General features: G+C 30.7%; 6 protein-coding genes and 3 pseudogenes across 9 annotated transcripts, besides 2 other annotated features; 5 read left to right on the top strand and 4 right to left on the bottom strand.

The window, feature by feature from the left end:
• Positions 1 to 13: 13 nt before the first annotated feature.
• TVAGG3_0906540 (spectrin binding) lies at positions 14 to 640 on the bottom strand (the record flags this gene model as incomplete). Its single annotated transcript, XM_001303320.1, has 1 exon — positions 14 to 640. The coding sequence occupies one exon, from the start codon at positions 638 to 640 to the stop codon at positions 14 to 16; it is 627 nt and encodes a 208-aa protein (XP_001303321.1).
• Positions 641 to 1,060: 420 nt separating this feature from the next.
• Positions 1,061 to 1,082: a mobile genetic element.
• Positions 1,083 to 2,236: 1,154 nt separating this feature from the next.
• Positions 2,237 to 19,443: a mobile genetic element.
• Positions 3,477 to 3,902, top strand: TVAGG3_0906510 (uncharacterized protein; the record flags this gene model as incomplete). The annotated part of the gene is made up of 1 exon (XM_051251568.1): positions 3,477 to 3,902. A coding segment is annotated over one exon (426 nt), but the record flags the coding sequence as incomplete, so codon positions are not given.
• TVAGG3_0906500 (DNA/RNA polymerases family) lies at positions 5,874 to 6,956 on the top strand (the record flags this gene model as incomplete). The annotated part of the gene is made up of 1 exon (XM_051251567.1): positions 5,874 to 6,956. The coding sequence occupies one exon, from the start codon at positions 5,874 to 5,876 to the stop codon at positions 6,954 to 6,956; it is 1,083 nt and encodes a 360-aa protein (XP_051077141.1).
• On the top strand, positions 7,083 to 8,397 carry TVAGG3_0906490 (integrase core domain containing protein family; the record flags this gene model as incomplete). Its single annotated transcript, XM_051251566.1, has 1 exon — positions 7,083 to 8,397. A coding segment is annotated over one exon (1,315 nt), but the record flags the coding sequence as incomplete, so codon positions are not given.
• On the top strand, positions 10,624 to 11,500 carry TVAGG3_0906480 (Prim-pol domain family; the record flags this gene model as incomplete). Its single annotated transcript, XM_051251565.1, has 1 exon — positions 10,624 to 11,500. A coding segment is annotated over one exon (877 nt), but the record flags the coding sequence as incomplete, so codon positions are not given.
• TVAGG3_0906470 lies at positions 11,521 to 12,724 on the top strand (annotated as a pseudogene). The gene has a single exon. A coding segment is annotated over exon 1 (1,204 nt).
• TVAGG3_0906460 lies at positions 14,858 to 15,831 on the bottom strand (annotated as a pseudogene). Its single transcript has one exon. A coding segment is annotated over exon 1 (974 nt).
• Positions 17,809 to 18,707, bottom strand: TVAGG3_0906450 (annotated as a pseudogene). The gene has a single exon. A coding segment is annotated over exon 1 (899 nt).
• A 652-nt stretch (positions 19,444 to 20,095) lies between the features above and the next one.
• TVAGG3_0906430 (uncharacterized protein) lies at positions 20,096 to 21,233 on the bottom strand (the record flags this gene model as incomplete). The annotated part of the gene is made up of 1 exon (XM_051251564.1): positions 20,096 to 21,233. A coding segment is annotated over one exon (1,138 nt), but the record flags the coding sequence as incomplete, so codon positions are not given.
• Between the last annotated feature and the right edge of the window lie 6,766 nt (positions 21,234 to 27,999).

Raw genomic sequence — 27,999 nt, 5'->3', positions numbered from 1 at the left:
AATAAAATCCACATTATGTGATGCAATTGCATACTCCATACAACAATACTGGTTGACACTCCTTTAAGCATTCATTTAAAATATCTGGAACTCCGCTCAGAAAAGAAAACTTTAGGCAATCAATAGTGATTGGTAAATGGAACTTTGTTCTCAAAAATTTGAAACAATCAACAGCTCCGTAATAGCAACATATTTCAAGTAAATTATACGTACTTAATTGTGGATTGCTTAAAAAATCATAATCTCTTACTGGGTAGAAATCACTTGTAATTGCGATATTTTTATCAAATTCCTTTTGCTCTGCTAAGAAAATTATTTTTCCTACATTATCATCCATAATAGCCCTGAATATAGAAGTTGATTCGTGAACTTCTATTGAATAATGATTATTTTCATATAAATTTAACTTTGATTGTTCGATATCACCAAGCATGATATTATACTCTTTGTTGAAAAGGTACAATGTGAGAGGTGAGATATTGTTGATTCTTGTAATATGATATTCATCACAAATCATCTTGATAAGACTAAGGTATTCCCTTGTATAGTAATTGTTGAATTTGAGTGCAACATCAATTTTGCTTATTATTTGAACAGGCAAAAATACCTTATTTTCGATTAAATTAACTTTGATTTTCATGAAAAGATCAACCATATCATTTATTTTGAACGAATTTAATCTGTATAATCTAACGAATGTCTCATTGTAGTCATGAAACATGTTCATGAGTTCACAATACTCTTTAGACATTACTATAAGATGAATATTTTTTTTGAAAGAAACTATCATAAATATCAAATTCTTGCATCTACCGCATAACTTTCATTATTTATATATTAAAAGTTGTTTTAATAACAAAATCCGGATTTAAAGATGTTGTAATTTGAGTGTCAAAATTTTCGATTGTCACTTTTATAGAACATTATTATAAACTTATCCAGAAATACGCTTTAATTCGAATGTTAATAATATTAGAATCTTCATCTGATTAAAAATTTACATAGTTCATGTGATAAATAATATACAGATTATCAAATTTTATTGTTAAATACATAAAAAGAGGGGGGCACAAACTTGCCCAATGAGGTGAAGTGAAAAGTGACAAGTTTACATGTCAGAAATGTAAAGTGCCATATTTGAAACAAAAAATGGATTAATTTATTATTATATGATAGAGAGATTTGGTAAGTTACTATCAAATTTGTAAGTAAGGGGAAAAAAAGTAAGAAAGAAAAAAATTTTTAAAAAATAAAAAGCCACTCGCTTCGCTCGCGGTTGACAAAAAGAACAAATTCGAAAAATAATTGTATGAAATTACGAAACTAAGCCGCGAGCGAAGCGAGTGGCTTAAGTAAACAACATATTTGAAAAAAGATTGTACGAAACTACGAAACTAAGCCGCTCGCTTCGCTCGCGGCTTAAGTAAACAACATATTTCAGATTATCGATACTAAAAATTTTTTATTTTATTACATTTTTTTTTGCATTTTTTTAAGGGTGCACACGAGAGGATCATGTAAACTTCAGAATTTAGAACCTTATTTTTAGGCATTATCTTGGCTACCTATTTAGGCTCGAAAAGCAAAAAATATCAAAAAATACAACTTGACTCCATTATGACCCTTTCATGGAGGTAGTTTTTATCCGCTAGTATTTTCCCTTTGAATCTCTTTACAATTCGAAATCAAATTCAAAACTCAGTAGAAGAAAGGAAGAATCGACTTACTACGGTTGTAATACGAATAAATACATATATTTAATTATTTTTATTTACATAATAATTGTTTGAAGCTCATATTCCATCAAATTTTTAAATAAAAACATTAAAATGTTGAAAATGTTCATATATTTTAATAGGGTTTTGGCACTTTATTGAGGAATTACTACATACATAGTCGAACTGAACTTGATATTTTGAAATTTAAAAGTAGTATATGTTGAAGGGTTGTGTGACTTTTTTTGTAAACGTAAGAATTCATACAATATTGAACGATTTTGTATCATTTTTTTTAACATATGAAGTAAAAAATGTATGATTCTTACGGTTTTTATTCTTACGTTTTTGAATAAATCAAGATTTAAAAAATTTTCAAAATTGTAAGACATTTACACTCAGCCCATACATAATGTAATGAAATAAAAAATAAAAAAAATTAATTTTAAAAGAAGCTATATATAGATGATGTCAGATATTCCGCGATTAATTAAACATTGTTTAAATCCTGAATGGGTTAAACTTCTTACGAAAAATTAAAACTTAGTTATGTTTATTATTTTATTTTTTTATTTTGTATAAAATGAGTGTCAAGACTAACGACGTTAAAAAATTAGGATTCACAAACAGGGAAATAAAGGATATATTAGAGGAGGCGGGTTATGAGGTTGATAAATATTATTTAAGAAATTGTCAAAAATTCGCGGAGTTTTTAAATGAGTTTGATTATGATGGAAAAATGAATAAAGATGATGTTATAAATTTCTTATATCCCACATCTAAAAAAGAAGAAAAACCTAAAGAACCTGATGTTTTCCCTGAATATTATGAAGAACGAATTAAAGATGATGAATATTATAACGATGAGATTGAGAAATTGGAACAATTAAGAAATGAAATAGATGAAAGAATTAGTGAATTGAGAAATGCTGAGAATGAAGTAGAGGGTTTAATGAATATCCCAGCTTCAGAATCAGAAGTTCAAAAATCACATGAGGAAAGATATAAAAATTACTTTTTGGAATCTACAAAAAATTTATTAGATGGTGATATTGACGAAACACTTTCAGAAGAAGGCACAAAATTTATTCATAAACATAAGCTTCAGTTTATTGACGATGGAGATTATCCATGTATATTACTTTCACCTCCTCTTGATTCTGAAAAATTCAAAAAAGCACTGAAAAATGTAACATATGCAACAAATACGATTAAGAAAGAAGACCATGATATTTACACAAATTATTATTTAAATAAATGTACAGGTGTTGATAAAGTTTTTGATTTGTTAGATAAAATATCAAAAGAAACAATTGGTACATATAAAATTTTATGCGATTGTGGTTTCATTATTGAAGATACCAATAATGTTTCATATGAAAGAACAGCACCGAAGGAAGACGAAGTGGAAAGGTCTATACCATTCGTTATTAAGAACATAAAAGATATGAAAACTTATAAACATTATATTTATTCATTTATTTCAGAAAAAATGGAAGCAACCCATAAAACATCATCTCATCATTTTATAGCTATTCATACATTCCTTTTCAAAGTTGTGAAATTAAATAAGACAGGAATTAGATTTAATGTATCAGGGTACGCATTCTTGAGTAAATTAAAATGTATTCGTCACGTCGCAGATGATAAAAATTTATGTGTTCTTAATTCATTTTATGGACTTTAGCCCTGGACTCTCTGAGTCTCGGACTTTAAAAAAAATAAACCTTATTTTTATTTATTTTATTTATTCTTACATAAATGAACAAAAATGGAACAGCTAAAATGAATGATAATCAAATTAGAGCCGAAGGTAGAAGGTTATTTAAACGCTTCTATAACATTCCTGATGGTGTTAATCCTAAAACTCGTAGAAGTTATTTAAATGAAGCCATAGATGCATATGAAGGATTTGACATTTCATCAGAAAGTGAGAGGTTAGCAAGAATGTTAAACGTTAATATTGATTTTTATTATTGTGACCCTCAACCAGAAGACGTAGACATTAACAAGGTAGACTTTCCATTAGTGGAATCAATAATGATAGATCCAGAATTTGAAACAGTAAATATTTTATTAACACAGAGTCCATGTGGAAAACTTCACGCTGACAGAATTACAGACGTTGAAGCACTCACAGGATATAAAGTTTGCCCCTTTTGCAAAGAAGAAGTATATTCTATCCGTGATGATCCAGAAAGGAAAAACCAAAGAAGATTTTTAAAACATTGTGAGAAATGTAAAGAAAATAATGGAAGATTAATTCAAGACGTTCAATTGCAAAACACACAACAACCATATACACCACATATCACGAAACAGAAGATATATCAGTGGTTATTAGCTCATAATTTGCAGGAATATTATCAACCGACAAGATATTATATTACTTTTGACTTCGAAACATTAGAGACTAAAGAAGAATTACAACTTTCTGAGTGTGCAACTTTGAACGCTTACTTAAAACCATTCATGGTATCATCAACGGTTAAATTAAATGATAAAACGTATACGAGGAATTTTTGCTTAACTTCGAGTGATTCTTTTATTTCTGATTGGATTGAGTTTTTATTTTCAACCTGTTCATTAGTTGCTAAATCAAATATTGAACAATATGAAGAATTATTGAAGTCGCAAATGGACCAAACGGTGGGGACTTTGTCTCATACATTAAATGAAAAACAGAAGGAAGCATTTAAAGAACTTCTAGATGAGGAATTCAATAAAGTGAATATCATAGGTTTTAATTCGGGAAAGTTTGATTTAAATTTAATTCTTCGTGATTTAAACACTGCAAAATGGAAAATAAAATCAATGCTGGGTTCATCTTCACAATTTAAGCAAATCATTGTAAAGAAAACAAACGTTCCATATGAATTGAGATTTATTGACATCAGAAATTATATAGCGGGTGGGACATTAGACCAATTCACTCAAGATTTCGGAAACAATAAATCACGTGTTAAATCCTTTTTCCCTTATCAATTCATCACATGGGAAAATTACGAAGAAGAATTATATAAAGAGGAACCATTCACGAAAGATTCATTTTATTCAGCATTAACTCAAGAAACTATATCAGATAGTGATTATCAAATATATCTCAATGATGCTAAAAACTTTAAGAATAGATTAGAATATTTTATTCATTATTGCAATAAAGATGTTGAAATTATGATTGACCCAATCGATAAAATTATTGAAGAAACATTTGTTTATAAAATTGACATGCTTCATAATCTTTCTTTATCATCGAATGCTTCAATGATTCGTTACGCTTTAGCATATAAAGACTTTAATCCTAACGAAACATATCCAGAAGAAGAAAATGTGGAATCAAGTTTTGAATTAACGAAAAAGTATTGGAAATATAAAATTGAATCATATAAGAAACAAGATGAAAAAGCAGAAAGGGATACTAAAAATAATGTTTCAATGGATGATTTTCAATACTATCACGATTTAATCCTTTCATCTAAATGCAAAATGTGTGGTAAAGCGTTTACATATGCTAATAAACCAACATTGGATAGAATAGATAATGAAAAACCACATACTAAAGAAAATTGTCAGTTAATGTGTTGTTATTGCAATGTCGTGAAATCAAATAAAGATGAAGATGTTCAACGTTTAAGAATCAATTTAAGAAATTATGCATTAAAAAATAATTTACCAATGACTTTAGATTCAGTTGAAGCTTATCACATTCTCCGTAATGGAATTACTGGTGGTCTATCAAATGTTCAACATCGTGTTAATCTTAAAGGAATCACGCACATTAATAAACTTTCATATAATCCAGAAACTAAAACTGTATCAAATGAGGACACCACCAACATTATGACTCATTTCGTTGGAGTTGACTTTAATTCATTATATCCTTCATCATTTTCATCTAATCCTCATGATTTCATTCAATATACTGACCATAAAATGTATATGCCGGGAAGATTGAATGGTGTTATCATTTGTGATACAGCAACAAAGAAAGCAAAAGCACTGGGAATTATTAGAAAGAAAAATACTTTATTCGTGGCTGAAGTAAAGGGTCACATTGATGAAAAATACATTAATGATTACATAAACTTTTTACCGATAATAAGAAACTTAGATATTATCACAGATGAAAAAACAATTGGCAGTTTTATGTATAATTACATGAAATCAAACAATCTACCAGTTGACCAGAAACAGAGAAAATTAACTCAGTTAGCATCAACACACAACCAATATCAACCATTTTCTTCTTATTATCTTTGGTATCTAATCGACAGATTTCATTTTATCATTGATGACATTCAATCAATTTTAACATTTACTAAAAACACTTGTTTTAATGAATTTGCGAACGAATTTATGAACGAAAGACAAAAGGCTGAATTAGAAGGAAATAAAGGAAAAAGTTTATTTTGCAAGATTTCACTTAATGGATCATATGGTTACGATGCAATGAATACACAAAATTACGCAAAGACTAAAATAATGAATGCACAGAAGTCACGCGTTGCATGTATGTCAAATAAGTTTAAAAACATAAGAGAAATAGGTGAGGATACATATCAACTGATGCTCAAAGATAGATTTTATAGATGTGATACATGTTTACAAGAGGCATTCTTCACTTTAGATAATGCTAAATACTGGTATTTGGTTTTCATTTATGATTTTATGTATAAATGCATGGATGTTAATCGTTTTCATTTCATTGAAGGTGATACTGATTCATCTTATTGGGCAATCGCTGGCGACCCAAATCTTCCTAACACTCAAGCATTTCAAGCAATTGTAACCGATAAACAATTTTATGATAAAAACATTTTCAAATTCGCACCTTTTGATTTCTTCTGTTTTGATGAGAAATTTAAACCTAAATTAAAGAATAAAGCTGAAGAAAAAGCACATGAGAAGAAGTTATTGGGTTTAGCAATTGAGAAACAAGGTGATAACATGGTTGCTTTATGTCCTAAGTGTTATACATCATTCGACGGTTCAATTGATGGAAGTGATTTTAAAAAGATTGCACAAAAAATGAAAGGTGTTAGTTTACGACAAAATAAACAATTAACACCTAAAAATTATTTAGATATAATAAATGATAAAGTGATATTTGATGGTCAGAATATTAATTTACAACTTAAAAATGGGTCAATGACTCGCTTAACAATTGGTAAGACTGCATTAACAGGAGCACACACTAAGGCTGTATGTTGTGAAAATGGATGTTGTATGCCATTTATTTAATACAATTTAAAATTTTATTTTTAATGAAATGCCACAGGAGAGACAAAAGGAACCGTTAATGATGGTTTTGATACTATGATTCAAAGAGGTGGGCACCCTTAAAACATTGATTTTATTTTTATATAAATGGATAACACAGATTTAAAAATTTTAATTGATGATTTAGTACTTAATCAAAATTTTCTTAATTATTATGATTTAAAAGCATATCTCCAAAAATATGATAACAATATAACGGGTGATGATATGGAATATTATTATCCATATTATAAAAATGAAATTTTGAAATATCATGATAGAATAATTTCTGAAATTAAAGACAAAATTAAAAATAATGAATATTCAAAGGGAAAAACTAAATCACAACTTAAACAGTTGAAAGATTTCAAAAATAAAGTATTAACAGAAGAAGATATTGATGAATTATATAAATTATATAATCATGAGCCGCAAAAACCAAAGGAACAAAAACAAAAGGTGCAAAACACCCAGGTCCTTCAGACCATAAATGAAGCACAAGCTTTAATTTATGATTCATTAGTTAAACCATATTCAGCCCGACTTTTAAATGAAGATCAACTTTTGGAATTCATCCTTCAACATAAACTCGAAGCGGGAAAGTATATCAAACCTTTATATACAGTATATTTAAAACAAATGAATAGAATACATCCGGAATTAATGAGGGGAGGAATGAAATCCAAAACTTCATCATCCAAAATCAAAGCAGATAAAATTAAATCACTTGCAATACCAAAACCTCCTTCAGTTAATCCTTCATCATTCACTTTATTATATCCATTTCAATCACCAAAGAAGCAAAAAGATTTTAAAAAGGATTTCAAGATATTAAATAAACCAACTGACCCAAAAATTCAACCATTAAAGGAAAAATTTAGTCGCCCTTCATTTGCACCATATCCATATTCATACGAAATCGATCATCTGGAATATTCAAAAGGAAAAGTTACTTATTTATTTGCCATTAACATTAACACTAGATATTTATATTGCATTCCGGTGAAAGGGAAAACAGAACAGGAAACACGAAGAGCTATACAATACTTACTAGATCATGAAAGAGTAGATAATATCAGGGGTGATGGTGATAAAGGATTTCAGGCAGCTATGACTCATTATTTCCCACAAATTAATTTTTTCTTTTCATCCTCTCCATATACGTTTCATAATAAAATAGTTGATGCAGTAATGAGAACTCTTAGAGATGCGTTAGGGGTTAACGGTCAGATATACTGGGATGGAAATCATGACTCCATCATACAACAGTTAGTATATTATTACAATAATACATGGCATAGAACTATAAACATGAAACCAGTGGAAATGAAAAATGATATTTCAAAAGAATGGGAATATATTAGAAAGCAAATGGAAAGGTTAAATGATGTTAAACGTGAACAAATTAATTCGGGGCTCATGAATTTTAAACAAGGGGATAAAGTTTTGATTCATCTCGATTATGGAAAAACTGATAAATCAATGACAAAAAGAAGACGAAGATTTGACACAATAGCTGAATTTGTTAGATATATTAACGGTAATGTATTAGTTGAAGTTGACAATAAATTAATAGAAATTCCGATTTATTTTATTACTCCATTATATTTAAATAATATTTAATTTTTTTTATTTCGTAAGAAATGAGTGACAACGAAGCAGCCAAGAGTCCAGACGATGAATATAAAAAGAAACTAAACAGAATTAAATCAAAAATATGCTATTACAAAAAGAAGCCGCAATGCGGTGGGGTTGATGCCCATAAAACTAATGGAACTGAAAACGATAAAGAAATAATCGAAAAATTAGAAACTTACCGTTCAATCCTTAAACTGAGTGAAGCAAAAATAAAAGAATTTAATAGAATAAATAAATTGATTGGAAGAGATGAATTTAATAAAGATGAATTTTTAAACTCAATCCAAATTTAATTTTTATTCCTCTTTGACAACATCTCTCTTTCCATCATTACTGCATAACCGCATTTTCTCAGTTTTAGTGGTTTGTTATTTTTAGCAAGTTCTCGCATCATTTTTATCATTTCCTCCCTTGTTATGATTCGTGGTAAATTTTGAGCTTGTGGGGTATCCATTTATGATAAAAATAAAAATTTGTTATCAGTTATCTTATCGTTAATGGTTTTTAGGTTATTCAATAATTAATTATTTTTGAAGAACTGAAGGTGCTACCATGTTACCATGTGCTACCAGGTCATTTAACTTCTTTTAAAAAATGAGACAACATGACATTTAGACAACAACACAGGAGGAAGGCAGTTATGAATTATTTTTGAAGAACTGAAGGTGCTACCATGTTACCATGTGCTACCAGGTTAATTAACTTCTTTTAAAAAATGAGACAACATGACATTTAGACAACAACATAGGAAATGTTTTGTCATGACTTCATCGTAATGAGTGTAAATGACCCAAAAATAATGTTTAGGTGAAGAGGTGAGATTTCACCTAATTTTTCACCTCATTTCTACCCTCTTGCGATTTTCGAATGGAATCTCTTCTCTCGGTTTTCCGAGGGAAGCAATCATATGAGGAAATTCTTGTCTTTCATGTCTGATGGTTTGCAGAATAGAGCATTTGGTACATATCATCTTTGACCGAACGAATGAGGTGAAGTTGTTTGTTATATTGTATGTACTCGTATTCTTCATTAATGGCTTCATGAACGATAGCAGTTGTTGTGTTCTCTGTTGTTGACATATCTGTTATTTCATACAAAATAAAAATAATTTTAAAACTAACTTTATTTTTTCTGACTTTCACAAAAGACCAAAAATAAACGCTTTACATGTATTTTTCAGCAACTTCGTCAAATAATTTTATAGCTTTATCTATCTCATCTACTTCAAACGTTTCTTTACCTTTCATGGGAGCACCATACCTTTTCTCAAACTTTTCAAGTAGTTCTGTTTCTGCAGCTCTCATATCATTAACGAACACAACCTTGACTCTATTGACTGTACTGTCATATCTTTGAGTTATATTATATGTTCTTCCTATCTTATATCTCTTTGTATTGAAGTCCTTCGGTTTCTGAACGATATAAAGTAAGCCTTCACTGCAACGTTCTGAGTCGAATGAACCATAAGTTATGAAGTTATATCCAACAACTGGTCTAACCATAACAAAACTATTGGTATAAGACTTTTGTCTATAAGATATGCTCTTGTTCCATGAAATGTTACTGATATCATGAGCTCAGGATTCTTGTCAAAATTTTCTGAGTAGAAGCATTTCTAACCCAGTCGTTTGTTTTCTTTTCAGATGGGATATAATGTCTGACAAAGAATATTTGTTGTATTTCTTTGAGTATCTTACGTTTAAATCACCTATTCTAACCACTTTGGTGTCATTGTCTATCTTTCTAACTGTTTCAAACTCAATGTTTGACATTACTGTCTTTACATACAAAATAAAAAAAGATATAAAAATAAAATTAGCGTTATTTTTCTAACTAATGAATTATTTTTGAAGAACTGAAGGTGCTACCATGTTACCATGTGCTACCAGGTCATTTAACTTCTTTTAAAAAATGAGACAACATGACATTTTGACAACATTTACGAAAATATGATGCAGTCCAAAAATAAAGTTAGTTTTAAAATTATTTTTATTTTTTTATTCCTATATAAATGACGGCAACAAACAACAACAGCAACTATATCATTTCTGATGAAAAAGTTATTGATTCATTAGTTGAGGAATTAGTTGAGGAATTAGTTGTGGCAGAAACTAAAACCCTCAACGAAAGAATTGGTGAAAACATGATTGATTTACATAACTACCTCAAACATGATGGAGGAAGAGGAAGGAAAACTGGTATGGCTTTATTAGTAAATAAAATATCAAATTTAACGATTATAGATGTTGATATCAATAAATCGTACAATGATGAACTTAAAGAAACAGTTAGAAAAGACATTTTATCAAAACTTTCGGATAAAGATGTTATCGTTAAAACCGCATCAGGAGGTCTTCACATTTATTGCAACACTAATTTCTTCTATTCAACCTCGAACAGAATGATTAAATGTTATTCCTGCAATGATTATGATATCGACATAATGACTTCTATGAATGATTCAAAGCGTTCATTAGTGGTTATGGCTGATTCAAGAGTTCGCAAGAATGCAACAGAACCAATCAAAACATACTCATTCATTCGTGGAAGTTATGATTCAACATTAACCAGAACAGTAAACGATATATTAAATGATTTGAATATTAAGGTAAGAGTTGAACAGAAGAATGAAGAAATAAAGAGTATAATGAATGAAAACAAAGATGTAAACATTGACGATAAACTTGCCCAGAGCATAGTTGATGGCATCTGTGATTTTGAAGTACATAATGACGGTGGAAACATGAATTTAGAAAAAGAAATAACATTATTCACACTGTTTCAAGCAATTAATTCGTTACCTAATCATTTAATTAATGAAGCATACGATAACGTTTATAACTTCTGCAATTTAACAGAAAATGCAAAAAGTAATTTTGAAAAAGCACGTAGTAGATATGCACATTTAATGACTTCTCCATTTGTTTTAGTGAAGATTCTAAAACTTTATCAAAAGGAATATTATGATGAATACGTTTTACCTTTATTACGTAAGCCAAAAATAACATTTGATATAAAACTTGATGATTCATTCTTGATAACAGATATTAGACGCAAGGCTGAAAATCATCAGTATAAAAACAGTTCTGAAGTAATTGAGGATTTATCACGTGTAATCCGTTTTGTAGATTGTGGAAATAAATATTTCATTCAAAAGGACTATAATATCCACGACAAAATGAATCAAATATCATTCGTTCTTCAATCAAACATGAAAGAGTCACTCAAAATGATTAAATTATTTAAAGAAGAAGGTAAAACAATAACAGCATGGGACGTACTACTAAATCAATTATCCTCATTAACCGTTAAGGGTGTTTGCTTTAAATCTGATTCCCCAGATGTTTTCTCAACGTTTCAAGGTTATAAATACAACGTTCTCGAAAAGCCTGATTACTCAAAAATTGAGATGTTTATGAATTTCATTAAAGAAGCCATTTGTGATAATAACGACGAAGTGTATAAATACCTTCTCGGCTGGATTGCATCAATGATTCAACATCCTGGAATCAAGAATGAAACAGCAATTATTTTGAAAGGACTTCAGGGAACAGGTAAAAACAGATTTACAGATATTATTTCTGAACTTCTCGCTGGTTATTCATGTAAAAACATTACTGAAATAAGTGAGCTAACGGGTAATTTCAACTCAGTAGTTGAGAATAAAATGTTTCTTGTACTTAATGAACTCAAGAATGTTGGTGAAGATAGACTCGCAAACTTCAACGCTTTGAAATCAATTATTACGGATAATGAGATTAGAATTAATGAAAAGAATCAACCCAGAAGAACTGCTCAGAACGTTGCAAACTTCATTTTCGTAACTAACAACGTCTACCCTGTCAAAATTGAAGTTGGAGACAGAAGATACGTAGTTTTAAGGGTTAATGGTAAATTCAAGGGTCAATTTGATTACTTCAAGAATTTAATGGATTCATGCACTAAGGAATTTTATGATAATTTACTGACGTATTTTATGCAATATGACCTTTCATCATTTAATGTACGAATCATACCGATGACTGAAGCCAAACAAGATTTAATCGAGTTATCAACAATCCTTTAGATGTATGGATAAATACACATTATGATGAATTGTGTGCAGGTATGACGTGTGAAAATGCTCTATTCTGCAAACCATCAGACATGAAAGACAAAAACTTTCAAATGAGTATTAAGGATAAATGTGATAGGAAACATAGAAGAATAGACGGTAAAACAAACATGGTGTTATGTTTTGAAAGAAGAAATGAAAGGATTATATAAACAGGTTGAACCAAACGATAATGAGGATTCATTTACTGACGATGAAATACCTGTAAATGAAGCTTTATAAAGTATGATTTGAATTTATTTTTGCATTAATCTTCCTGTGTTGTTGTCAAAATGTCATGTTGTCTCATTTTTTAAAAGAAGTTAAATGACCTGGTAGCACATGGTAACATGGTAGCACCTTCAGTTCTTCAAAAATAATTCATAACTGCCTTCCTCCTGTGTTGTTGTCTAAATGACCTGGTAGCACCTTCAGTTCTTCAAAAATAATTCATAACTGCCTTCCTCCTGTGTTGTTGTCTAAATGTCATGTTGTCTCATTTTTTAAAAGAAGTTAAATGACCTGGTAGCACATGGTAACATGGTAGCACCTTCAGTTCTTCAAAAATAATTCATAACTGCCTTCCTCCTGTGTTGTTGTCTAAATGTCATGTTGTCTCATTTTTTAAAAGAAGTTAAATGACCTGGTAGCACATGGTAACATGGTAGCACCTTCAGTTCTTCAAAAATAAGTCATAACTGCCTTCCTCCTGTGTTGTTGTCTAAATGACCTGGTAGCACATGGTAACATGGTAGCACCTTCAGTTCTTCAAAAATAATTCATAACTGCCTTCCTCCTGTGTTGTTGTCTAAATGTCATGTTGTCTCATTTTTTAAAAGAAGTTAAATGACCTGGTAGCACATGGTAACATGGTAGCACCTTCAGTTCTTCAAAAATAATTCATTATTGAATAACCTGTAAACATTAACGTAAACATTTATTTCTGCAGTTCATTCATTACTTCATTACCTAATTAATTACAAACATAAAATATATTTAGTTCATTCAATGAACGCGGTAAGCCTGCAAAATAGGCTCAAGCACATTCAATAAATGCGGTACCATGCGAATACAGTCATAAATGGTGGCATATAATCTTTACCCAAGCCTGTTGGATTTGTTGTGAAAGTATGTGAATGATTTCCTCCTGGTTCAGTTGGTCGAAAAGTCTTTTTTGCTGAATGGTTATAATCTGGAGATAAAACGTCATTGCCAGCATAATATTCTGAGTTGTATAATGGATGGTCTCTTAATGAGTGACTATGGTCACCAGAAAAGTTTGTAGTTCCTGTATGAGTGTGCGGTGGAAGGTTTGCTTCAGTAATTTTCTTCGAACCTCCTGTTTGCTTTGAAGAGTTCGCACAATAGAGAATTTATCTACAATCTGTTCCATACCAAAACCTAAAACTTTGAAGGATTTGTTGAGTTCATTGACGTATAAATAGAACCAATGGGGTAAATCATCTCAAGAATTGTATTTAATCCATTATGAATATTGAATTTATTATATAATATTGAATTTGGGTGAGTATTTAAAACTGGTCTTGTTATCAATATTAACGTATTATTTTTGAAAATTGCTTTTCTAACATCTTGAAATTTTGTGATTTCAGACCAGTTTCTTCCATCACTACTGATATTTACTAAATCACCACATCCTAAAGCAATGAAATACCCATCAATATAAAATAAATTTGTAAATCTATAATTTTGAGTAAATTTTGGAGTGAATGAATAAACCAATTCCCAATTTGATAAATCCTGTGATAAATAAATATGTCTGTTATAACTTACAGGATATGAATAGACCATTTCACCTGAAACGAGAACATAAACATTTGATCCATAACATAAAGCTTCAATGTCTCCATCAGCTTGAAAAATTTGTTCAAATTGACCTTGTGATATTGAAGATGATCTATAAATTTTATCATTTTGTAGGATAAAATACATGTTGTTAATGTAATACCACTTACTTGTATAATCAATTTTCAAATCTGATGACATCATACTAAACATATAATAATTTATCCCATCCTCACTAATGAAAATTTGATTGACTTCATAAATTAGTACCCATTTATTATTAACACATCTAATAGGATTATTTGGATATTTAAATTTAGCATCTTGATTTAAATTACATTTGAACCATTGGATACAATCGAATGAATAACAAGGGCAAAAATCATCTTCAACCGTTATCATTCCCATAAATTTACCGTTATTATATTCAACATATAAAATTCTTGGATTAATGATTGGCTTTCGTGTATCAGGATTCAAAACAGATGGAGTAAATGATTCATAGTTTTTAAAATCATTTGTTTTAAAATAATAAAGCACTCCATCTGTATAAAATAAATACATGGTCACTCCATCGAAACATATCCATTCAAAAGAATCTATATCAAAGGTTTTATCTGATGATTTCATAAAATTTAAAAATGGGAGTAAAATAGACCTCTGATTGTTTTATTTCTTCATTAACATAATTTTATCTGCTTTCTTCTCTAACTCACGTAACATATTCCTTATCTGCTTTCTTCTCTAACTCATCGTTAACATATTCCTTATCCGCTTTAAGGTCTAAACATCCTGAAACCCATCCTGTATCGGCTTTAGTTTTTAAAATCTTTGATGTCCATTCATGATACCATTCAACACTTTCTTTAATTTCATTATCTTTTTCGTTAACATATTCCTTATCGCTTTCTTCTCTAACGCAGCAGCAACATATTCCTTATCTGCTTTCTTCATTATGTCATTTAGGAAACCTTTTATGAATTCCTCATTTAAATTAAATCTTCCAATCTTCAAAACTTTAGGAAATGCATTTAATGCGTAATATCTCTGTTCTTCTGGTGGAATTGATGTTATATCATCCGTTATACCTTTAATTTTAGAATTCATAAATAAAATTTCTTTTATATTTGATATCACTGCACCACCCTTGCAAACGAATTCGAAATGGTCATTTTTCAATACTATCTCCAAATCTCCATATTTCAACCTTTGCGTTTGTTCTGCCGTCTTTGAATTATATGCATATATGGCGTATGTAATGGTCTGAGGGACCTGGGTGCTTTGTGCCTTAAGTTGTTGTGGTTGCTGTTGTTTAATCATTTATTATGATTTAAAAATAAATATTTAATCTGTTATCTCATCAGCTATTTTTTCTATTTGAAATTGCCATAATATTTCATTCATGAATTCTAAATCACAATCAAATAGGTCAGTTATTCTAAATTTAATATTTGATAAATCTTTTGAATGAAGAATAAATGAATTCCCGGATAATTGAAACGGATATGATAAAGAAAATGTGTTTAAGTTGATGGATAAAATGTTTTGTATTGATGGGTAAGAGTTATGGTCTAATGTTTGATGTGAAAATCTCATTGGGGTATTAACTTTATCACATTTGATTAAAATGAAATTGGAACCAGTGTCAGAATACAAAACATCCCCAACATCTTTTTCAAAATTTAATATCCCCAACAATGAACGAAGATGAGGAGTACAAAATTTAATTTTCAGCGGAATTTAATAAGGTTATTTATTTCATCAAGTTCAAAAAGTTTATCAGGTTTTGATTTAAAATTTTCTTCATACCATACGATAAATGATTCATTTAAATAACTTAAAATCATGTTAATATCCCATTTCGCTATCACATTATTTATATACATATCATACGTTTTTTCATGGTCATCTTTAATAAATGATATATAATCTGAAGGGTCTAAAAGAATGGGATTAAATTTACCACTCACAGAAACGAGAGTAACATTATAAATTCCGCTAACTGTTAAATTTAATTCACAGTTATTATTCGAAATAATATTGATAATTGACATTTTTATTACGATTAAAAATATGGTAAAGCGTTATTTTCCAGTGATAAATAAAACTAGAATAAGATTACCTCAAGAATTCATAAATTCAACGAATAAGAAATTCATTCATGTTATAAATTTTAGTGTTTTCAGAAAATATGAGTCAATGTCATATTCATCATCAGGTTATATTTCACTTCATTCAAATTTAGTTCAATCAAACCCATATAATGACCATTTCATAAGATTTTCAGATGGTATTAAAAATGTAATTGATAGATTAAAATATGAACAGATTGACAATATCGAATTTTTGGAATTTTGGTTTAAATATCCCGATGGAAAAAAGATTGAAGTTAAAGATAAAGCTGATACTATAACAAAAACAATTACAATGACCGATCCAGATAGTGGGGAACAAAAAGAAATAAAACAAACGATAGAAACGGTGAAAGGTCAATTATTATTGATTATGATTCAAAGGATTATTATTCGATAATGTTAATGCTTGAATATTAAATAGCCTTAACAAAGAATTTTTCAAGTGATATTTTATATTCATCAACTATTTTATTATAAATATCATTATATGTTAAATGAAGTTCAGTTGTTGTTCCGTTCTTTGATATCTTAATTGTGCTAATATCCTTTATAGGATTTATTTTTGCAACTGTTCCGCAGCATGAAACCTCATCATCTATGAAAAATTGAATCTTAACGTCTGAATCTTGAACATCACAAAGAATGGCGATAATGTGAATTAATGATTCATAAGGTAAAATAATTAAACCGGATTGGTCAATTAAATTTATTATTGAATCATAATTATTAATTATTATATCACGGTAAATTTTCATTAATTCAGAATTAATGTCTATTTTATATGGGTTCTCGATGTTTGATGAAAGAGGGGGGGTATGTTGGATAAGTGGGAATTTCAACAGGTTCTTTACCGGGTTCAGATAAAATGATTGGGTCTCCATCTTCTTTATTTTCTCCTCCTCATTCTTCGGTAAGTCACGAGTTAATAAATTTGGTTGAGTTGCTGACCTTGTTAATTCAGGGCTAACATTAACTTTAACATTTTGAATAATTCGTGATTTATCATCATTTACGTTATAACCAACCGTAATCTCTGCTTTTGCGTTGTGTTCTTTTGACTTGTGAAACGTCTTCTCATTTATAATTGAATAAAAAAAAGAAAAATATATTTAAAGTTTTATTTAGTTGTTACGGTAATATCCCAAGGTTCATCATTGTTTGCTTATACTTTCTTTGTAACTGCACCAATTATGTTATTGATATTGCTTTGAGTTTCTTCCAGTCTTATTTTATCATTTACAATATCTTTAATCATTTCATTACATGCATTCTTAAAACCATCTGATTTTTCTAATTTACGTCTATCACTTTCTTTAATTAAATCAAAGTTATAACCTTGTTGAGAATAAAGTGGTTTCTTTATCAATTCCTTGAACGCTTCTGAAAGTGAAGATGAAGAAATTCTTGCCACTTGAATTGGTTTAAATTCTGCTTTCATTGCTTCTTTCTGTTCATTGAACACTGGATCGAATAAAGCAACTTTAAAGAATTTCTTAGCTGGAATTTCAGGTCTAATATTTGCATATTGACCATCAAACTGATTAACATATCGTGGTAATCCATCCGGTCCCTCTTCAATAGCATTTAATTCTTCATTGAAATAAGAATATGGATTATGACGGTATGAATTAATTGGACCATTTTCACCTTCTCCAATGTATTGTTTAACAGCTTTTCCATTTTCATCAAATTGCATAGGATAACGTTCATTATATGCTTTACGTTTAGGATAATCGTCATTGTTAATTTATACCCATTTATGACTTTAATATTACCTTGACCATCAGTAACGAAAACTTCATTTATACCATCAGGTTTTCCATTTGGACCCGTAATGTCTGCTTCGTGTGCTTCCCAATTTGGTCCATGACGTTTGGCATATGCTTGAGCTTCTGGTAATGTTAAAACGTTTCTCATTTGTTTAACATCTTTTTGAAGACCGGCAACAATGTGAACTAATTCTTTCATTCCGTCTGGAACTTTCATAGTTCTATTATATGCACCCTTTTTGTTTGTCCCTTGTTTTAATGGAACCTGTAGAAGATTTGCTATTTCTGTCATGTTTAATTATAAATAAAAAATAAAAATTAATTATAAAAAGTTAATCAAATTTAACACTCCTTTATTTAAATCAACTATTATTTTTCCATGTTCACCTAATTGCTGATATTGTGTGTAAAGTTCATTAATGCTCATTGGTAAATTCACTTGATAAAGCATAACGTTCAACTGTTGACGACTAAACCACTGAAAATGAAAAGTGTTGATAGATTTGATTTAATGTTTGTGCTTAATGCTTTGAAGTATTGAACAGCCAAAGAATGAACACTGAATGTGTCGACATTGAGTTAATAACTGATTAAAATATGATTTCTCATTGTTATTAGTTTTGATTTCACTGCATCATCTAGAAAAATGAGTGAATGCAAAAATTCTCTATCAAAATTTGAAATAGAAAGTGTTTCAAATAATTCATCCCGTTGTTTATCAATAATTTTATCCTCTAATCCTTGCTTCTTGATTGTATTATATAATTCTTTATACATTAAAAAGTTTTTTAAATAATCTTCTGCTTCTTCTTGTGATAAATAAATAATTGGAATTTTGATTAAATGCTTTAAAGATTCAAATGTATCATCTGAAGGTGAACCTGAACGGTTGATATAAATTAACACATGTGAATGGGGGAAGTGTTAGCAATAATGATAATTTGTTTTAATATCGTTAATGTTTTACCTTTATTTTGTTTACCAATTGCTGCAGTGATTGAATTTAAGTAACATTCAGAATATGGAATTTTCATTAATTTTTCCTTAGATAGAGCATTTCTATTATCACTCAATGCTTCATTAATCATATCATCTACGTATGTATTATATACTCCTGCTAATTCTTCATAAGGGGTGGATGAATTTAAATCCATTTAATCAAAAATAAATTTATAATTTTAAACATTTCTATTCATCAATATTTCATCATATGAACTTCTATACTGTGGTGGTGTACCTGTTGGATGATATTTCAAACCTTCATCCGGTGTCCATGTCCAATACGTAGTCCTAGTAAACCAAACCTGAGGAGGATTTGTCACCTTTGAACAGTAAGTGTCATTTTCACCCTGAATGATTGGATAAGCTTTCACTTGTACTGTAACTTGTGAGTTGAAAGTTTCTAATCCATCAAAGAATATACCCGCTCCATCACGTTGAACTGGAATAGTGCATAAGAATGAAGTTTGGTCTTTCCATGTTCTAGCTAATGGCGTGCCATTATCATCATTCAGTGGTCTAGTTAATGAGTCCTCGTATTCTTCGTGCATTCATTCACTCCATCTAAATCAGAAGCTTGAAGCATACGTGTAAAGAATATGTCGCCCACTGTGGTCATCGCTTGATCGGGGAAGTTTCTGGAATCTATAGTGACCTGAAGACCTCGAAGCATTGGATTTTCTAAAACTGTTCTTTGCATTGCATTCTTCGGAAATGTTAACACAACATCTGTAACATTATGAAGAGCGTATGAGAAATCTGAGCTGATACCTTCAGGAGTGATGCAACCTCCATTTAGTGAACGAACGTCAATATGTTGAGCTGGAATCATGAATGGATCTTCCTTACTGAATAAACGTGGTATTGCTTTAACTGATTCTTCAATTAAACCGTATCCTGGTGTAATGCATTTATCCTCTAAAACTTCCATCTTTGTGCATGAAATAATAACGTTATCAACTGTTGCGTCAGCAGATGTAGCGGCTAAGCTTGTAATTAATTTGGCAGGAAGTCCGATTTGTTGGAATTTGCGATCATATTTATAAACATGATTCATAATCTTTTCATAATTTTCATCAGTTATCTTTTCATAAACGTAATTTTGTAAATCAGCAACTCTTAACGGGTCAACCTGACAAAATACTAAAGTATCCCTGAAAACATAATATTTAAGAATGATTTCACCAAATGATTTAGGATAATCATCGAACGCCTGAAATGCTAACAAATCATTTACCGGAATAATCATATCAAAAGTGATATCAACTTCTTCATTTGCTTTCTTGAAAACTTCTGAAGGGTCAATATATTTACCACATACTGAGTTATCATATTTTTGAACATTATTATATAACGAATGAACAAACTTTTTAACTTTCCTTTCTGATTTTGGTTTATATGTTGCAAATGCGAAAGATTCACGGGCGCAATCCATCTGAAGATAACCGGCATCACCTCTTTCGGTTTCTACTTCTAATTGTTTAAAGCTTTGATTTGATGATTTGTAACCAACGAATAAACGCATGCATTTAAAAGCGGCATCACATGTGAAAGCTTTATTTGAAACTAGAGTTGCTTTAACTTTGCGTTTAATATATGTGTCACCTAATTGGTTCACATCATGAGCCGGATTTGTAATTCTTAAATGAGTTTGTTTATCATCAAAATATGGAGCATCAGAGTCATAGCATGAACTTTCAAGTTCTCTATAATATCTTCTACCGTCATTCTTTGCGAATATTTCATTTATCTTTTCGAATGAATGAAACACATTTCCATTAATCGGTTTAGTGTTTGGCACCAAATAGTTAGTCGTCATTTATTATTAAATAAAAAATCAAAATTAAAAGATGAAAATGAATTTTTAATTTTAATGAAATAATCAACTATGGCTGCAGGTTCTTTAAAAACTGTGGGATAAAGTAAAAAGAGGAGCGCATAAAGTTTGGGAAACAATGAAGAAAGGAGCAAATTGGATATTTAAGAATAAAGAAGCAATTAGTGACGTTGCTGAATCAATAACACCAAAAGCTGCCCCAATAAGAGAAATTTTAAATAAAGGAGAAAAAGTTTATCAAAGACTTCAACCGATACTAAGATAAAAATAATATTTATTTTTTTTCCACTATCTACCTCCTATTTTATTAAGTATTCCTTCAGCAATTCCACCAATTGCGTTACCTGCTTGTGCTCCCATCGCGGATTACCTGCTTTAGTACCTAATACTCCACCTATGATAGTTCCTGCCGTTTTCGCTACTGGTGCCAAAAAGTTTGCAACGGGTTTAATAATATTTTTATGAACCCAACCTGCAGCTTTCTTAATTCCATCCCATAATTTTTTAAAGAATCCTGCCGCCATTTCTGATTTAATATTAATTAAAAAATATATTTCATCACTTATATTCTAATTTTTATTTAATGATAAATGAAACCGATTTTAAAAATAAATGAAACAGAGGAGAAATAAATGAAATGAAAATGTTCAACAAAAAATAAACGTTGTTAAACCAATTACTGAAATAAAAATTTTTTCATCTGTTGAAGAATTTAATGACTATTATGCTAATAATAAAAAATTATTTGAAGAATTGACAACATGTAAATTGAATAAAATGTTTAAAGTTGATGGATTCAAAATTTCAAAAATAAAAGGAGTGGTTAGTTTGAAATCTATTCCTCAATCAAGAATCACCTCATTAATGAAAATAGATGATTTAACAAAAAGAATAGAAATTATTGAAGAAAGAATAAATCAAATAATTGATATCATAAATTCAAATAATCATTAATTTAAAAAAAAAAAAAAAAAAGGTAGTGGGGCTTCCAGGGGCTGCGCCCCTTCTAGCCCTGAAGTTTTTATTTGGAGGGCTTCCAGGCGCGTTGCGCCCTCTAGCCCTGAAGATGTTTAGTATAAATGAAGTTCTTATATACGGGTCTTCCAGGAGCTTTTCACAAATTATATATGTTTTCATGTTTTGTCACTTTTCTGTCACTTTTCAGGAAAAAACATTTTTATTATTATATATAAATGAATTTTACAAAACCACCGTTACCGTTCTTTGGAAATAAGAGTAAATGTAAAGATATTATATTGAGAGAACTTAAGAAACTACCGAATGGTCTAACATTTGTAGATTTGTTCGGTGGAAGTTTCTATATATCCCATTTGTGCCATACAATATTCCCAGACTCAAAGATTATATGCAATGACTTCGACAACTATATGGACCGTCTCAAACATATACCAGACACAAACCAATATATTGAAAGCGTTAAAAGAAAAGATACCTATAGGAAGATGGAACGTATACCATTAGATAAGAAAAATATTGTGAGAGAGGTTTTGAAAAAAGCAGAATATATAGACTGGGATAGTATATCTGCTAGACTATTATATAGTGGTTCTATAAGAGTTCATGACATTGAAACACTTATGTCAAACGTTTTATATCTTAACTATACAAATGTTTTCAAAGAGGACATAGAAAAATATATTGAGGGTATAGAGTTTGTGAGATGTCATTGGACAGAGTTGTATGAAAAATATAAAGACAAGGAAAATATTTTCTTTATAGTGGACCGCCGTTCTATAACACATGGGATTTTCAATACCAAGTAGACTGGACTTTGAGAGACTCTTTAGAAACTTTAGACGTTTTACATAACCATCCATGCTTTTACTTTACATCCGATAAAAGTGGTTTGGAAACCGTTTATGAGATGGTTAGAGGGACATACATGACTATGAGTTTAGATATGACAAGATAGAATATGAGAGAGGTCCTATAAACCGGAGAAAGTGTCATAACAAAGAAATTTTACTAGTAAGTAAATGTGGTTTGAAATAGGACTACTTGTTTTAGGTTTTTTCCATTGTGTCATTTATTTATTTGACGTGGCAGAAAAAATACAGAGAATATGAAGATGAACCAATGCCTGCAAATGTTCAGCATATGTACTCGTAAGAGATATTTTATCTAATATTAAATGGACGCACAGAACTTAGCGAATGCACAGCAACCTGGACAACCAAACCCAGAGAATATTCCAAATGAAGTTAGAATACAAACTGCAATGGCAAACTATGGTCAAGTGCCAACAGATGTACAAATGCAAACTGCCATGTCAAATGACGCTGCGTTAGGTTTGCCACCATGGTATGCAAATATGAGATGGAAAGAGTTTTATACAACCCTGAAGTGGGATATAAACAACTTTATGCAGATGACGCGAACACAGGAGTTGACCAGAATATGTTTTCTACCAGAGGAGAAACAGAATGTATGAGCTCCAGTTAAAGAATGCTATGGAACTCAACAGGAAACGTAAGAGACTAGGCGGACATTAGATTTTTACATATAGTAAAATGGGTTTCTTCAGTAAGATAGGAAACTTCTTTCGAAATGTTGGAAGAGGTATATGGAATGGAATAAAAATCTGTCGGAAGAGGAATTTGGAACGGTGTCAAAAATATTGGTAAAAGAGTAAAAGAGTAGTAGTTCGTTGGTGGTATTATTACCTAAAGACCCCTGAAACCAGAAGCAACAAGCTACCTGTTATACACAGCCTGAACCTGCACCACAGTCAAGTTGGCAACCAACATCCAACACCTCAACGTTTTTAAAAATTATATTTTTACGTATCTCGATAAGTAGTTGTATATGAAACTAAGTTCTAAGTAAAACGCATGTTATAATGGAATTATTCTTTTCTTCCATCTGTTGTAAACCATACTTGAAAGCTTTCTGAAATTACTTCCACTCGGGTGCGTTCGTATAACTTGTAGCGTTTTCGTTAAAAGTGCATTTGCCAAGCATAATGAAGAGAGTTTCTGATGCACCAGAAAATGGAAGCATTGAACCGATTAATAGCATCTGGGTCGAAAAACATTTCATATGGTTCCATTTAGGGTTTTCGATTCATTAAAGTCCGGGTTGTACTGGATATTCTGCAGGCTGATTTAACATCCTCATAAATCTATACCATGCCAAGTTGTTATAATTTTGGTAGAAATATAAACGTTTTCTGCCAAGGTCTTCGTATTCTATTGATTTTAACAGTTGCATTTTTCCTGCATAAATAATATCGAGATGGTATGTCTCTTTCGTCAATGTTTATACTGGTATTGCATATTCGATATAATGTATCCGTTTATTTTTTCTTGGAAAAGCTTGAGAGAATTGGTTTCTAAGTTTACAAGGCAAAATTCACTTGGTAAAAGTTTTCCCTGTTCAAATTTCCTCCAATACATAATCGATTTTTACTTATGTATTATAGTATCAATTACACAAAACCGACCAGTAAAATGGGAACAACCATGTTATGGCTCTGACAATGAAATCTTCATTCTACGGAAAGCCAATAGCTTTTTGTGAAGATGGGTCTCTTAACCATCTTAAGGCGTAGTCAAAACGATAAGCCTTCATGTCTTACGGTCTTCTGTCTCAAACTTTGACCACATTAGTTAAAAAGTGTTCATCTAATGCGTTAGTTGTAGCAACTCTAAGAATTTCTTTTCTATTGAAAGCATATTTTTATCTTAGAATAAAAATGTCAAATGAAACAGCGTCTATGAGAGAAAAATACAACACAAACGAACAACTCATATACAAGCTCCTAAATAAGAACACAACAACTTTTCAAAAACTATCTAAGATATCTGAGTCATGAAAAAGGAAACTTAAAACTGACATTAAACCCAATGACAGATGAGTTTCTATTTCAAGAACAATAAGAACCCATACTTGTCTGTTATAAAAATTCCCAACAAAAAGGAACTTTAAACGAGAAAACCTTAAATTGAACTCTTTTTGAAAGGCAGATGTTGACAACAAAGCTGACAAAGAATATGTAGACGATGCAAATCAGCAAAAGAAGAAGAAAAGAGACTAACCAAAGCTTGAGCAAATACAAAAAGAACCTACTCATCCTGAAACTAGCAGACAAAACATAAGTCCGACACATAAAAAATGATCAAGTGAAAGTGACAAGAGCAAGTGAAAACGAATGATTTCTAAAAAACCTACATATAACCACTATCTAATATCTGAATATTACCAAACCTAAAACCGTTAGGCCTTGAAAAGAAAAGCGCGATAAGCAAATTGATGCTCAGTAAGTTAAACCGAGAAGAAAGCAACGATAAAGGAATATAGTGGTATGAAAAAGATAACGAAATACGAAACAGAAAAGGGCTTGACTAACCCACCCAGCGACACAGGTACACCAATGCAATGACGACAATCGAACCAGAATTTATTAACCACTAAAGACCCGAAAATACCAGCATGACGGCCATTCTTCAGGATTGCTTATAGAACCTTAATAGCACGAAATTAAAAACTTATGTTAACCGAATGAAAGTCAAGAGAAGAAAGCAAATAAGACTCATACACCAACCTACCAAGTTTTACAACTAAGATGACACACAAATATAGGAAAGTATGAAGGAAAAACGGTATGAAGACAACTGGTGGAGGACTGCCATTATATTGATAAAAACCCTCACTAAACATTATCCACGATTTAACACAATACGAAATGGACACCCATAACGACCGAATAGAGAAAACATTAGATGCTAAAGAACTGATTCTACTGTCATGCAAGGAAAAAAACCAAAAACAACAAAAATGAACACTACTAATCAACATACAAAAACTGCATCAAGATAAACAAAATACTGACAAGAAGCAGAACAACACACAGAGTAAATCCAAAACATCATAAGACAGAACACCATGCTTCAAACATATATAAATACCACTACAAATAGCCTTATTCATATACTCAAAAAAAATAGAAAACTAATACCAGACCAGAAACATTTGGTTTTGGAACTTTGGACTCAAATAGTCGACAGGTTTTGTATTGTGCAAAACTCTCAAAGGAACGGTGGAAGTAAAACGATTTCAGGTGAAAAACTAATTTTACCTGCACACAGTCACTACATAGATTTAAGTACATCTCAATGCAGTGTGCATAAGCATTTAGATATTTGGCATTGGTCAGCAATGACAAAAGGTTAAAGAATATGATGTATAAAGACAACGTTAAAGTTTGCCTATAAAATTGTTAACTGGAGTAACCCTTGAGGAGGAGGAAACATAACATCGCGTTTCGGATATACGCAAACAACGGACAACAGTAAAGACTACATGCCACCTTACATGACATTACGCATGGATACTAAGAAATGCTTAGTCGTCATTTTTCAACTTCTTTTAGCATATTCGTCAGGAGCTTGTCTTATATTTGTTAGGAAACTGTCTTTTGAAAGTATACCACCTTGAACTTTGACAAGTTTTAAACGAGGTCTGACAATAGTAGTTTTAATCTTCTGCTTGCAGTGTTGTTAATTTTGCCATGTTTGCCTAACTTCATAAGATTCTTCTTGTATACTTTCTTCTATTTTTGACGAACACGAATGTGAGTACCTGTCGGGTTCCATCGCTTGTCATAGTCAATAGTATTTTCATACGGGTCGGTTTAGTATTCTATTTTTACTTGTCACCTTTCTGAAGTTGAAGCCCGGCATTCTTTTCTTTGTTTGTCTCTTTTGAACTAAATTATTAAAAAATATTAGTCTTTTCTCTAATCTGGGTTGTTTTTCATTTCCTTCGGGGGATGGTTTCCCAAACCTTTTTGTTTACGGTTATTGTAAATATTTAAAACTTGTCTCATCTTTGCCATGGAGAAGTGTCTAATTGTCGTCATATTGACATTTCATTTGCTTCACCACCTTGTGGTTGGTTTAAGTCCTATTAACATTTTTTATACAACCGTCAATGACACCCAGATGCAGAATGGTTTTTGGGTCGACAAATGGAAAATATTGGTTAACATTTTTTGACGAGATCAGTTTTTTAACCCATGTCTTGATTTGAAAAGAACTTTCCACAGTCAAGCATGTTAGTTTTGTTGGCGAATGGTAATTTGTCAACGAATCATTGTCCAAGCCTGCTTAAGATATCTAAAATATTTTTTGGACCTGTACCTGGTAATGGCTTCACAGTATCTTGTGGTTTTGAAACGCAACAAATATTAATGCCGTATGGTGGTCCATCTGTTTCTACTCTCGCGAATGTTTTCCAAGATATCATAAACCAAGCATTTGTGTTGAACTTAAGATTTCTTACCCATGCAAGTGCTTTCTTTGTCGCTTTTAAGAAACATAGGGCCTTGTTTGGGATCTCGTCATTTTTATCCTCTAAGAAATGGGTTTTATTGGCGCATTAGCAAGGAGTCGCATCTAGATTTTTACCCGGGTTGGAAAATAGCCAGAGGTGTATTTGGAGTTGGCAGGAAGATTTTGAGTACATTAGGTATATTAAAGAGAAGCACAACCTATCTATACAAAACATGTAACAGAAAGGTTGGGATGTTAGCCACGAGATGCAACAAATCTTATTCCAAATCCTGAACAAGAGGAAAAAGTTTCAAGGATGATGGACAATGTAGGAAGACAAGCAGGAAACTATTTAACAAAGCAAATGATACTATAACAAGAGCGACACTATATTGGACCAAGGTGGAAAGATTCCTTTAAACAGAGGAATATAACCATGCACAACAGTGGGTAAA

The sequence above is a fragment of the Trichomonas vaginalis genome, chromosome I (genome assembly GCF_026262505.1).
Source record: "Trichomonas vaginalis G3 chromosome I, whole genome shotgun sequence".
Taxonomy (NCBI): domain Eukaryota; phylum Parabasalia; order Trichomonadida; family Trichomonadidae; genus Trichomonas; species Trichomonas vaginalis.
The sequence above is the reverse complement of the archived record's forward strand: the minus strand, read 5'-3'. Positions and strand labels throughout refer to the sequence as shown.